Raw genomic sequence first — 14,941 nt, forward strand, 5'->3', positions numbered from 1 at the left:
TCAGTAGCCCTGACGGTCAGTGTGTACCAGGTCCTGTCCTCGTAGTCCAGAGGGGCGGTCAGAGACACCCCTCCACTGTAGCGGTGAATCCCAAACTTCCCCTGGGACGACCCGTCCAGCTGGAGGCTGTAGGACAGGGCCGGGCTGGAGTCCACGTCATTACCCGTTACCAAGGTGATCTCTGTGCCGATCAGGGTGTCTAGGGAGGGGAGGGGTGTGGAGGAACGGGTAGGAGACAGAGACATGTTACTGAGAGTGTGGAGGGGTTAGAGGGGTGAGGGGTTAGGATGAGGGCTTAGATGGTGAGGGGTTAGGATGAGGGCTTAGAGGGGTGAGGGGTTAGGATGAGGGCTTAGAGGGCTTAGTGAGGGGTTAGGATGAGGGCTTAGAGGGGTGAGGGGTGAGGGGTTAGGATGAGGGCTTAGAGGGGTGAGGGGTGAGGGGTTAGGATATACAGTGCAGTTCAGAAAGTATTCAGACCCCTTGTCTTTTTACACATTTTGTTATGTTAAAACTTTATTCTAAAATTGATTAAATACTTTTTTCCACTCATCAATCTACACATAATACCTCATAATGACAAAGCAAAAACATTTTTTTTTGTGCAAATGTATATAGAAATATATTTACATAAGTATTCAGACCCTTTATTCAGTACTTTGTTGAAGCACCTTTGGCAGTGATTACAGCCTTGAGTCTTCTTGGGTGTGATGCTACAAGCTTGGCACACCTGTATTCGGGGAGTTTCTCCCATTCTTCTCTGCAGATCCTCTCAAGCTCTGTGAAGTTGGATGGGGAGTGTTGCTGCAGAGCTATTTTCAGGTCTCTCCAGAGCTGTTCGATCGGGTTCAAGTCTGGGCTCTGGCTGGGCCACTCAAGGACATTCAGAGACTTGTCCTGAAGCCACTCTGGCGATTTCTTGACTGTTGTGCTTAGGGTCGTTGTCCAGTTGGAAGGTGATCTTTCGCCCCAGGTCCTGTGCACTCTGGAGCAGGTTTTCATCAAGGATCTCTCTGTACTTTGCTCCGTTCATCTTTCCCTCGATCCTGACTAGTCTCCTAGTCCCTGCCGCTGAAAAACATCCCCACAGCATGATGCTGCCACCACCATGCTTCACCTTAGGGATGGTGCCAGGTTTCCTTCAGACGTTACGCTTGGCATTCAGGCTAAAGAGTTCAATCTTGTTTCTCATGGTCTGAGAGTCTTTAGGTGCCTTTTGGCAAACTCCAAGTGGGGTGTCATGTGCCTTTTACTAAGGAGTGGCTTCTGTGAGTAAAGGCCTGATTGGTGGAGTGCTGCAGAGATGGTTGTAGTTCTGGAAGGTTCTGCCATCTCAACAGAGGAACTCTGGAGCTTTGTCAGAATGACCATCGGGTTCGTGGTCACCTCCCTGGCCAAGGCCCGACTCCACAGATTGCTCAGTTTGACCGGGTGGCCAGCTCTAGGAAGAGTCTTGGTGGTTCCAAATTTCTTCCATGTAGGAATAACGGAGGCCACTGTGTTCTTTGGAACCTTCAATGTTGCAGAATATTTTTGGTACCCTTCCCGAGATCTGTGCCTCGACACAATCCTGTCTCAGAGCTTTACAGACAGTTCCTTCGACCTCATGGCTTGGTTTTTGCTCTGATGTGCACTGTCAACTGTGGGACCTTATATAGACAGGTGTGTGCCTTTCTAAATTGTATGTCCAATCAACTGAATTTACCACAGGTGGACTCCAATATATATATATATATATATATAGGCCTTATTGCAATGAACTTCCTTCCATCTCATATTGCTCAAATAAACAGCAAACCTGGTTTCATAAACAGATAAAGCAACACCTCGCGGCACAACGCCTCTCCCCTATTGGACCTAGATAGTTTGTGTGTATGTACTGATATGTAGGCTACGCGTGCCTTTTTAAAAATTGTATGTAGTTCTGTCCTTGAGCTGATCATGTCTATTGATGTTCTGTGTTATGTCATGTGTCTTGTTGTGTGTTCTGTGTTCTGTGTTCTGTGTTCTGTGGACTCCAGGAAGAGTAGCTGTTGCTTTTGCAAAAGCTACTGGGGATCCTAATAAAATACCAAAATACCAATCTAGTTGTAGGAAAGGGTCTGAATATTTACGTTAAAAAGTTATTTCCGTTTTTTTTTTTTTTATACATTTGCAAACATTTCTAAAAACCTGTTTTCACTTTGTCATTATGGGGTATTGTGTGTAGATTGATGAGGGGAAAAATATATTTAATACATTTTAGAATAAGGCTGTAAACGTAACAAAATGTGGAAAAGGTCCAGGGGTCTGAATACGTTCTGAATGTTACTGTACATGAGTCCTGTACTATGTAAAGTGGCCTATTGGAAATAAAGACATATCATCGTACAGGTCAAAGAGCAAAGGGCAAAGGTGACTCACTCTCAGGAATGCGGACCTCCCGGGGCAGAGGGATTGTTGGACTGTTGTCGTTGAGGTCTACGATGATCACTGTGAGTGTGGCCGAACCGGCCAATCGCGGGCTGCCCCTGTCCGTCGCTGTGACGACCAGCCTTTCGCCAAGACAAAACAAAACAATCATCAGTGTGATGGTCTGAGGTTCATTACTCAGTGTGATGGTCTGAGGTTCATTACTCAGTGTGATGGTCTGAGGTTCATTACTCAGTGTGATGGTTTGAGGTTGAGGTTCATTACTCAGTGTGATGGTCTGAGGTTGAGGCTCATTACTCAGTGTGATGGTCTGAGGTTCATTACTCAGTGTGATGGTCTGAGGTTCATTACTCAGTGTGATGGTTTGAGGTTGAGGTTCATTACTCAGTGTGATGGTCTGAGGTTGAGGCTCATTACTCAGTGTGATGGTCTGAGGTTGAGGTTCATTACTCAGTGTGATGGTCTGAGGTTGAGGCTCATTACTCAGTGTGATGGTCTGAGGTTGAGGTTCATTACTCAGTGTGATGGTCTGAGGTTGAGGCTCATTACTCAGTGTGATGGTCTGAGGTTGAGGTTCATTACTCAGTGTGATGGTCTGAGGTTGAGGTTCATTACTCAGTGTGATGGTCTGAGGTTGAGGTTCATTACTCAGTGTGATGGTCTGAGGTTGAGGCTCATTACTCAGTGTGATGGTCTGAGGTTGAGGTTCATTACTCAGTGTGATGGTCTGAGGTTGGGGTTCATTACTCAGTGTGATGGTCTGAGGTTGAGGTTCATTACTCAGTGTGATGGTCTGAGGTTCATTACTCAGTGTGATGGTCTGAGGTTGAGGTTAGGGTTGGTTACTCAGTGTGATGGTCTGAGGTTGAGGTTGGGTTTGGTTACTCAGTGTGATGGTCTGAGGTTGAGGTTCATTACTCAGTGTGATGGGCTGGGGTTGAGGTTCATTACTCAGTGTGATGGGCTGAGGTTGCGGTTAATTAATCAGTGTGATGGTCTGAGGTTGAGGTTGGGGTTGGTTAGTCAGTGTGATGGTCTGAGGTTGAGGTTCATTACTCAGTGTGATGGTCTGAGGTTCATTACTCATTGTGATAGTCTAAGGTTGAGGTTCATTACTCAGTGTGATGGTCTGAGGTTGGGGTTCATTACTCAGTGTGATGGTCTGAGGTTGAGGTTCATTACTCAGTGTGATGGTCTGAGGTTCATTACTCAGCGTGATGGTCTGAGGTCCATTACTCAGTGTGATGGTCTGAGGTTGAGGTTGGGGTTGGTTACTCAGTGTGATGGTCTGAGGTCCATTACTCAGTGTGATGGTCTGAGGTTGAGGTTGGGGTTGGTTACTCAGTGTGATGGTCTGAGGTTCATTACTCAGTGTGATGCTCTGAGGTTGAGGTTCATTAGTCAGTGTGATGGTCTGAAGTTGAGGTTGTACGTTACTCTCTTGTCCACCATTAATTCATACACTACATTTACATTTAAGTCATTTAGCAGACGCTCTTATCCAGAGCGACTTACAAATTGGTGCATTCACCTTATGACATCCAGTGGAGCAGCCACTTTACAATAGTGCATCTAAATCTTTTAAGGGAGGGGGGGGGGTGAGAAGGATTACTTTATCCTATCCTAGGTATTCCTTAAAGAGCTACATCTTGCAGCCTGTCGCACTGCTTTTTTTTCCATTCTTCCCCTATAATTAGGAAGTTATTAAGACCTGGGACATGAGGTGGTTGAAGTATCAGATAGAAGGGGAAAAAACAGCAGTAAATCAGGACCTGGTAGAGTTTGAACACACCTACTTTTGATCTGAACCAGAGGTTTTTTCAAACCACTCCTCAGGGACACCTAGCCGTTCCATGAATTAGATTGTTTTAATATTCCACATCTAGCACACCTGATGCAACTCGTCTGCTAATCGTCAATCCCTTGATAAGGTGAATCTGGTGAGCTAGTTCAGGGCAACAACCAAAAATTGTGAAAATGTCTGAGGAGAGGTTTGAGAACCACTGAGCTAAACTACTGTAGTTCTGAGCCACACAGCACAAGAGCGATTACACATTTTAGTCCTTTAGCAGATGGTCTTATCCATAGCAACTTACAACCACATATCAAAAGACAAAGTTAGAACAAATAAGGTCCTTTCATCAGCCTTAGAAATAAGGGATGGAATTTTAAAAGAAAGAAAGAGGAGGGTGTGTTGGGCTCTATTGGGCTCTATTGGGCTGTATTGGGCTGTATTGGGCTCTATTGGGGCTCTATTGGGGCTCTATTGGGCTCTGTTTGGCTGTATTGGGCTGTATTGGGCTCTATTGGGGCTCTATTGGGGCTCTATTGGGCTCTGTTTGGCTGTATTGGGCTGTATTGGGCTGTATTGGGATCTGCTGGGCTGTATTGGGCTCTATTGGGCTGTATTGAGCTGTATTGGGCTGTATTGAGCTGTATTGGGCTGTATTGGGCTGTATTGAGCTGTATTGGGCTGTATTGAGCTGTATTGGGCTGTATTGGGCTGTGTTGGGCTGTATTGGGCTGTGTTTGGCTGTATTGGGCTGTGTTTGGCTGTATTGGGCTGTATTGGGCTGTATTGAGCTGTATTGGGCTGTATTGGGCTGTGTTTGGCTGTATTGGGCTCTGTTTGGCTGTATTGGGCTGTATTGGGCTGTATTGGGCTGTATTGGGCTGTATTGGGCTGTGTTTGGCTGTATTGGGCTCTGTTTGGCTGTATTGGGCTGTATTGGGCTCTGTTTGGCTGTATTGGGCTGAAATGGGCTGTGTTATGCTATATTGGGCTGTATTGGGCTGTATTGGGCTGCACTATGCTGTATTGGGCTGCACTATGCTGTATTGGGCTGCACTATGCTTTATTGGGCTGCACTATGCTTTATTGGGCTGCACTATGCTTTATTGGGCTGCACTATGCTGTATTGGGCTGTACTATGCTGTATTGGGCTGCACTATGCTGTATTGGGCTGCACTATGCTGTATTGGGCTGTACTATGCTGTATTGGGCTGCACTATGCTGTATTGGGCTGCACTATGCTGTATTGGGCTGTGTTGGGCTCTGCTGGGCTGTGTTATGCTGTATTGGGCTGTGCTATGCTGTATTGGGCTGTGTTATAATGTATTGGGCTGCACTATGCTGTATTGGGCTGCACTATGCTGTATTGGGCTGCACTATGCTGTATTGGGCTGTGTTATAATGTATTGGGCTGCACTATGCTGTATTGGGCTGCACTATGCTGTATTGGGCTGTGTTGGGCTCTGCTGGGCTGTGCTATGCTGTATTGGGCTGTGTTATAATGTATTGGGCTGCACTATGCTGTATTGGGCTGTGTTGGGATCTGCTGGGCTGAGCTATGCTGTATTGGGCTGTGTTATGCTGTATTGGGCTGTGTTATGCTGTATTGAGCTCTATTGGGCTGTGTTGGGATCTGTTGTTCTCTGCTGGGCTATATTGGGCTGTATGGGGCTGTATTGGGCTGTATTGGGCTGTATTGGGCTCTGTTTGGCTGTATTGGGCTGCACTATGACTGTATTGGGCTGTGTTATGCTGTATTGGGCTGTGCTATGCTGTATTGGGCTGTGCTATGCTGTATTGGGCTGTGCTGGGCTGCACTATGCTGTATTGGGCTATGCTGTTATACTATGCTGTATTGGGCTGCACTATGCTGTATTGGCTGCATTATGCTGTATTGGGCTGATGGGCTGTATTGGGCTGCACTATGCTGTATTGGGCTGCACTATGCTGTATTGGGCTGTATTATGCACTGATATATTGGGCTGTATTGGGCTGCATTATGCTGTATTGGATCTGCACTATGATTCTCTGGGCTGCACTATGATTGGGCTGCACTATGATGGGGCTGCACTATGCTGGGCTGCACTATGCTGTATTGGGCTCACTTTGCTGTATTGGGCTGCACTATGCTGTATTGGGCTGTATTGGGCTGCATTATGCTGTATTGGGCTGCACTATTGGGCTGTATTGGGCTGCACTATGATGTATTGGGCTGCACTATGATGTATTGGGCTGCACTATGCTGTATTGGGCTGCACTATGCTGTATTGGGCTGCACTATGCTGTATTGGGCTGCACTATGCTGTATTGGGCTGCACTATGCTTTATTGGGCTGCATTATGCTGTATTGGGCTGTATTGGGCTGTATTGGGCTGCACTATGCTGTATTGGGCTGCACTATGATGTATTGGGCTGTATTGGGCTGCACTATGCTGTATTGGGCTGTATTGGGCTGCACTATGCTGTATTATGCTGTATTGGGCTGCACTATGCTGTATTGGGCTGCACTATGATGTATTGGGCTGCACTATGCTGTATTGGGCTGTATTGGGCTGCACTATGATGTATTGGGCTGCACTATGCTGTATTGGGCTGCACTATGCTGTATTGGGCTGCACTATGCTGTATTGGGCTGCACTATGCTGTATTGGGCTGTATTGGGCTGCACTATGATGTATTGGGCTGCACTATGATGTATTGGGCTGCACTATGCTGTATTGGGCTGCACTATGCTGTATTGGGCTGTACTATGCTGTATTGGGCTGCACTATGCTGTATTGGGCTGCACTATGCTGTATTGGGCTGTATTGGGCTGCACTATGCTGTATTGGGCTGCACTATGCTGTATTGGGCTGTATTGGGCTGCACTATGCTGTATTGGGCTGCACTATGCTGTATTGGGCTGTATTGGGCTCTGATGCTGTATTGGGCTGCACTATGCTGTATTGGGCTGTTATAATGTATTGGGCTGCACTACTATGGGCTGTGTTGGGCTGGGCTGAGCTATGCTGTATGGGCTGTGTTATGCTGTATTGGGCTGTTATGCTGTATTGAGCTGTATTGGGCTGTGTTGGGATCTGTTGCACTATGCTGGGCTATATTGGGCTGTATGGGGCTGCACTATGCTGTATTGGGCTGTATTGGGCTGTATGGGGCTGTATTGGGCTGTATTGGGCTGTATGGGGCTGTATTGGGCTGTATTGGGCTGCACTATGCTGTATTGGGCTCTGTTTGGCACTGAAATGGGCTCTATTAGGCTGTATTGGGCTCTGCTGGGCTGTGTTATGCTATGGGCTGTATTGGGCTGGGCAGCACTATGCTGTATTGGGCTGCACTATGATGTATTGGGCTGCACTATGCTGTATTGGGCTGTGTTGGGCTCTGCTGGGCTGTGTTATGCTGTATTGGGGTGCACTATGATGTATTGGGCTGTGTTATAATGTATTGGGCTGCACTATGCTGTATTGGGCTGCACTATGATGGATGGGCTGCTGGGCTGCACTATGCTGTATTGGGCTGTGCTATGATGTATTGGGCTGTGATTATGCTGCATTAGCTCTATTGGGCTATGTGTTTGGATCTGTATTGGGCTGCACTATGATATATTGGGCTGTATTGGGCTGCACTATGATGTATTGGGCTGCACTATGCTGTATTGGGCTGCACTATGCTTTATTGGGCTGTATTGGGCTGTATTGGGCTGTATGGGGCTGTATTGGGCTGTATTGGGCTGTATTGGGCTGTATTGGGCTCTGTTTGGCTGTATTGGGCTGAAATGGGCTCTATTAGGCTGTATTGGGCTCTGCTGGGCTGTGTTATGCTATATTGGGCTGTATTGGGCTATATTGGGCAGCACTATGCTGTATTGGGCTGCACTATGATGTATTGGGCTGTGTTATGCTGTATTGGGCTGTATTGGGCTGCACTATGATGTATTGGGCTGTGTTATGCTGTATTGGGGTGCACTATGATGTATTGGGCTGTATTGGGCTGCACTATGATGTATTGGGCTGCACTATGCTGTATTGGGCTGCACTATGATGTATTGGGCTGTATTGGGCTGCACTATGATATATTGGGCTGTATTGGGCTGCACTATGATGTATTGGGCTGCACTATGATGTATTGGGCTGCATTATGCTGTATTGGGCTGCACTATGATGTATTGGGCTGTATTGGGCTGCACTATGATATATTGGGCTGTATTGGGCTGCACTATGCTGTATTGGGCTGTATTGGGCTGTATTGGGCTGCACTATGCTGTATTGGGCTGCATTATGCTGTATTGGGCTGTATTGGGCTGTATTGGGCTGTATTGGGCTGCACTATGATGTATTGGGCTGTGTTATGCTGTATTGGGCTGTATTATGCTGTATTGGGCTGCATTATGCTGTATTGGCCTGCACTATGCTGTATTGGCCTGCACTATGCTGTATTGGGCTGTGTTATGCTGTATTGGGCTGTGTTATGCTGTATTGGGCTGCATTATGCTGTATTGGGCTGCACTATGATGTATTAGGCTGTGTTATGCTGTATTGGGCTGCACTATGCTGTATTGGGCTGTGTTATGCTATATTGGGCTGCACTATGATGTATTGGGCTGCACTATGCTGTATTGGGCTGTGTTATGCTGTATTGGGCTGCATTATGCTGTATTGGGCTGCATTATGCTGTATTGGGCTGCACTATGATGTATTAGGCTGTACTATGATATATTGGGCTGTATTGGGCTGCACTATGCTGTATTGGGCTGTATTGGGCTGCACTATCATGTATTGGGCTGTACTATGATATTGGGCTGTATTGGGCTGTGTTATGCTGTATTGGGCTGTGCTATGCTGTATTGGGCTGTGTTATGCTATATTGGGCTGCATTATGATGTATTGGGCTGCACTATGCTGTATTGGGCTGTGTTATGCTGTATTGGGCTGTATTGGGCTGCACTATGATGTATTGGGCTGTGTTATGCTGTATTGGGGTGCACTATGATGTATTGGGCTGTATTGGGCTGCACTATGATATATTGGGCTGTATTGGGCTGCATTATGCTGTATTGGGCTGCACTATGATGTATTGGGCTGTATTGGGCTGCACTATGATGTATTGGGCTGCACTATGCTGTATTGGGCTGCACTATGCTGTATTGGGCTGCACTATGCTGTATTGGGCTGCACTATGATGTATTGGGCTGCACTATGCTGTATTGGGCTGCACTATGATGTATTGGGCTGCACTATGCTTTATTGGGCTGCATTATGCTGTATTGGGCTGTATTGGGCTGTATTGGGCTGCACTATGCTGTATTGGGCTGCATTATGCTGTATTGGGCTGTATTGGGCTGTATTGGGCTGTATTGGGCTGCACTATGATGTATTGGGCTGTGTTATGCTGTATTGGGCTGCATTATGCTGTATTGGGCTGCACTATGCTGTATTGGGCTGCACTATGATGTATTGGGCTGCACTATGCTGTATTGGGCTGTGTTATGCTGTATTGGGCTGCATTATGCTGTATTGGGCTGTGTTATGCTGTATTGGGCTGCACTATGATGTATTGGGCTGTGTTATGCTGTATTGGGCTGCACTATGCTGTATTGGGCTGTGTTATGCTGTATTGGGCTGCATTATGCTGTATTGGGCTGCACTATGCTGTATTGGGCTGCATTATGATGTATTGGGCTGCACTATGCTGTATTGGGCTGCACTATGCTGTATTGGGCTGCATTATGCTGTATTGGGCTGTATTGGGCTGCACTATGATGTATTGGGCTGTATTGGGCTGCACTATGATGTATTGGGCTGCACTATGCTGTATTGGGCTGTATTGGGCTGCACTATGATATATTGGGCTGTATTGGGCTGCATTATGCTGTATTGGGCTGCACTATGATGTATTGGGCTGTATTGGGCTGCACTATGATGTATTGGGCTGTATTGGGCTGCACTATGATGTATTGGGCTGCACTATGATTTATTGGGCTGCACTATGCTTTATTGGGCTGCACTATGCTGTATTGGGCTGCACTATGCTGTATTGGGCTGCACTATGCTTTATTGGGCTGCACTATGATGTATTGGGCTGCATTATGCTGTATTGGGCTGCACTATGCTGTATTGGGCTGCACTATGCTGTATTGGGCTGCACTATGATGTATTGGGCTGCATTATGCTGTATTGGGCTGTATTGGGCTGTATTGGGCTGCACTATGATGTATTGGGCTGTGTTATGCTGTATTGGGCTGTATTATGCTGTATTGGGCTGCACTATGATGTATTAGGCTGTACTATGATATATTGGGCTGTATTGGGCTGCACTATGCTGTATTGGGCTGTATTGGGCTGTGTTATCATGTATTGGGCTGTACTATGATATTGGGCTGTATTGGGCTGTGTTATGCTGTATTGGGCTGTGCTATGCTGTATTGGGCTGTGTTATGCTATATTGGGCTGCATTATGATGTATTGGGCTGCACTATGCTGTATTGGGCTGTGTTATGCTGTATTGGGCTGTGTTGGGCTCTGCTGGGCTGAGCTATGATGTATTGGGCTGTGTTATGCTGTATTGGACTGTGTTATGATGTATTGGGCTGCACTATGCTGTATTGGGCTGTGTTGGGCTCTGCTGGGCTGAGCTATGATGTATTGGGCTGTGTTATGCTGTATTGGCCTGTGTTATGCTGTATTGGGCTGCATTATGCTATATTGGGCTGCATTATGCTCTATTGGGCTGTGTTGGGCTCTGTTGGTCTCTGCTGGGCTATATTGGGCTGTGCTGCAGTCGTAGGTATGAAACAAACCTTGATCTGTTATTTAAAACGCTACTCACCTGGTCTGAGTCCAGATCTCTCTGCCACACACACACACCATTATTCCCTCACCTGGTCTGAGTCCAGATCTCTCTGCCACACACACACACCATTATTCCCTCACCTGGTCTGAGTCCAGATCTCTCTGCCACACACACACACCATTATCCCCTCACCTGGTCTGAGTCCAGATCTCTCTGTCCATGATGGCGGCGGTGGTGATGCTTCCCGTGACAGGGTCGATCTTGAACAGGCCGCTCATGCCTCCTGATGATTGGATAGAGTAGGTCACCTGACCATTCTGCCCCTGGTCCACGTCCTCTGCCACCACCTGACAGATGAGACAGGAAGTAGCTGGAGAGTGAGTGTGTGTTCCTGTGAGAGCGAGAGTGTGTGTGTGTGTGTGTGTGTGTGTGTGTGTGTGTGTGTGTGTGTGTGTGTGTGTGTGTGTGTGTGTGTGTGTGTGCGCGTGTGCCTGCTATTGTCCTCCATACCTGTATGATTGGCATGTCGTAACCCTGGGCCTCTCTCATGTAGGCTACATAGTTCTGGAGCTGGAAGCGTGGCAGGTTGTCATTGATGTCCTGCAGGATCAGGTTGACGGCCATGAAGGAGCTGGACGAAGCCGTCTCAGCCTTCACTACCAGGCGGAGTCGCGGAGTGTCCTCAAAGTCCAGACCCAACGACCTCTGAACCCAGATTTCACCTGGGGGACAGGGAGAGGGACAGGGAGGGGGACAGGGAGAGGGACAGGGAGGGGGACAGGGACACGGAGGGGGACAGGGAGGGGACAAGGAGAGGGACAGGTGATTAAGAGGTAAGGGAGAGCTGAGAGACAGTGAGAGGGTTAGGAGTATGGTGGAGCATGGTAGAGTATGGTGGGAGGCGGTGGAGTATGGTGGGGGCGGTGGGGTATGGTGGGGGAGTATGGTGGAGTATGGTGGGGAGTATGGTGGAGTATGGTGGGGGCGGTGGAGTATGGTGAGGGGCGGGGCGGTGGGGTATGGTGGGGGCGGTGGAGTATGGTGGGGTATGGTGGGGTATGGTGGGGTATGGTGGAGTATGGCGGGGGGCAGTGGAGTATGGTGGGGTATGGGGAGTATGGTGGGGTATGGTGGAGTATGGTGGGTTGTGGTGGAGTATGGTGGGGTATGGGGGAGTATGGTGGGGTATGGTGGAGTATGGTGGGGGCAGTGGGGTATGGTGGGGTATGGTAGGGTATGGAGGGGTATGGCGGGGGCAGTGGGGTATGTAGGGGTATGGTGGGGGCGATGGGGTATGGTGGAGGGGCGGAGGAGTATGGAGGGGTATGGAGGGGTATGGTAGGGTATGGAGGGTATGGTGGGGTATGGTGGGGGTGTTGGGGTATGGTGGAGGGCGGAGGAGTATGGAGGGGTATGGAGGGGTATGGTAGGGTATGGAGGGGTATGGTGGGGTATGGTGGGGGGTGTTGGGGTATGGTGACTTCTATGATCTTATTAGAACACTGGACCAGATAGTACATGGTGAGCATAAACTCTAGATATACAGTACAGTATATATACAGTACACTATATATACAGTACAGTATATATACAGTACACTATATATACAGTACACTATATATACAATACAATATATATACAGTACACTATATATACAGTACACTATATATACAGTACACTATATATACACAATACACTATATATCCAGTACACTATATATACAGTACACTATATATACAGTACACTATATATACCGTACACTATATATACAATACACTATATATACAGTACACTATATATACAGTACACTATATATACAACACACTATATATACAATACTCTATATATACAATACACTATATATACAGTACACTATATATACAACACACTATATATACAATACTCTATATATACAATACACTATATATACAATACACTATATATACAGTACACTATATATACAGTACACTATATATACAACACACTATATATACAATACTCTATATATACAACACACTATATATACAATACTCTATATATACAATACACTATATATACAGTACACTATATATACAGTACACTATATATACAACACACTATATATACAATACTCTATATATACAATACACTATATATACAGAACACTATATATACAATACAATATATATACAGTACACTATATATACAATACATATACAGTACACTATATATACAGTACACTATATATACAATACACTATATATACAGTACACTATATATACAGTACACTATATATACACATAATACACTATATATACAGTACACTATATATACACAACACACTATATAGGTAATACACTATATATGCAATACACTATATATAGAGTACATTATATTTACAACACACTTTATATGCACAATACACCATATATACACACACTACACTATATATATACAGTACACTATATAAACAGTACACTATATATACAACACAATATATATACAGTACACAATATATACACACAACACACTATATATACAATACACACTATATATACAATACACTAAATATACACAATACACTATATATACAGTACACTATATATACAGTGCACTATATATACAACACACTATATATACAATACACTATATATACAGTACACCATATATACAATACACTATACACACAATACACTATATATACAGTACCATATATATACAATACACTATATACACAATACACTATATATACAGTACACTATATATACAATACACTATATATACAATCAGGTATTCATAAAGACAGAACTTATAAAGCAGAAGAGATATACACTACACTATATAAACAAAAGTATGTGGACACCCCTTCAAATTAGTGGATTTGGCTGTTTCAGTCACACCCATTGCTGGCAAGTGTATAAAATCGAGCACACAGCCATGCAATCTCCATAGACAAGCATTGGCAGTTGAATTGCCTTTCTGAAGAGCTCAATGACTTTCAACGTGGCACCGTCATAGGATGCCACCTTTGTAACAAGTCAGTTTGTGAAATTTCTACCCTGCTTGAGCTGCCCCGGTCAACAGTAAGTGCTGTTATTGTGAAGTAGAAACGTCTGGGAGCAACAACGGCTCAGCAGCGAAGTGGTAGGCCACACAAGCTCACGGAACGGGAACGCCGAGTTCTGAAGCGTGTCAAAATCGTTTGTCCTCTTTCGCAAAACTCACTACCGAGTTCCAAACTGCCTCTGGAGGCAATGCTTCACTATCTGGCAGTCTGACGGACAAATTTGGGTTTGGCAAATGCCAGGAGAACGCTACCCTCCCCAATGCAGAGCGCCAACTGTAAAGTTTGGTGGAGGAAGAATAATAGTCTGGGGCTGTTTTTCATGGTTCAGGCTAGGCCCCTTAGTTCCAGCGAAGGAAAATCTTAACGCTACAACATACAATGACGTTCTAGACGGTTATGCGCTTCCAACTTTGTGACAAAAAGTTCGGGGAAGGCCCTTTCCTGTTTCATCATGACAATGCCTCCGTGCACAAAGCGAGGTTCAAACGGAAATGGTTTGTCGAGATTAGTGTGGAAGAACCTGACTGGCCTGCACAGAGCCCTGACCTCAACCCCATCGAACACCTTTGTGATGAATTTGAACACAGACTACGCGCCATGCCTAATCACCCAACATCAGAGCCCGACCTCACTAATGCTCTTGTGGCTGAATAGAAGCAAGTCTAGCAAGTCTACTACAGCAATGTTACAACATCTAGTGGAAAACCTTTTCAGAAGAGTGGAGGCTGTTACAGTAGCGAAGGAGGGACCAACTCCATATTAATGTCCATGATTTTGGAATGAGATGTTCGATGAGCAGGTGTCCACATACTTTTGGTCATGTAGTGCATGTCCCCACTGCGTTCACTGTCTGTTTATAGAGAAGAGTTGGATTCCTCTATAATGTGTTGTTAACCCATGCG

At 45.8% G+C, this 14,941-nt stretch overlaps 1 protein-coding gene across 1 annotated transcript in view; it reads right to left on the reverse strand.

The window, feature by feature from the left end:
- Positions 1 to 14,941, reverse strand: part of dchs1b (dachsous cadherin-related 1b) — a 286,096-nt gene that overhangs the window by 15,146 nt on the left and 256,009 nt on the right. Inside the window, exons 26-29 of the mRNA XM_065004969.1 lie at positions 11,504 to 11,715; positions 11,186 to 11,340; positions 2,404 to 2,534; positions 1 to 199 (exon numbers count right to left, since the gene is read on the reverse strand). The exon at positions 1 to 199 is cut by the window's left edge and continues 88 nt beyond it. Coding sequence (XP_064861041.1) covers positions 1 to 199; positions 2,404 to 2,534; positions 11,186 to 11,340; positions 11,504 to 11,715 — 697 coding nt within the window. The remainder of the gene's footprint in view (positions 200 to 2,403; positions 2,535 to 11,185; positions 11,341 to 11,503; positions 11,716 to 14,941) is intronic.

This window comes from Oncorhynchus nerka, linkage group LG19 (genome assembly GCF_034236695.1).
Source record: "Oncorhynchus nerka isolate Pitt River linkage group LG19, Oner_Uvic_2.0, whole genome shotgun sequence".
Taxonomy (NCBI): Eukaryota; Metazoa; Chordata; class Actinopteri; order Salmoniformes; family Salmonidae; genus Oncorhynchus; species Oncorhynchus nerka.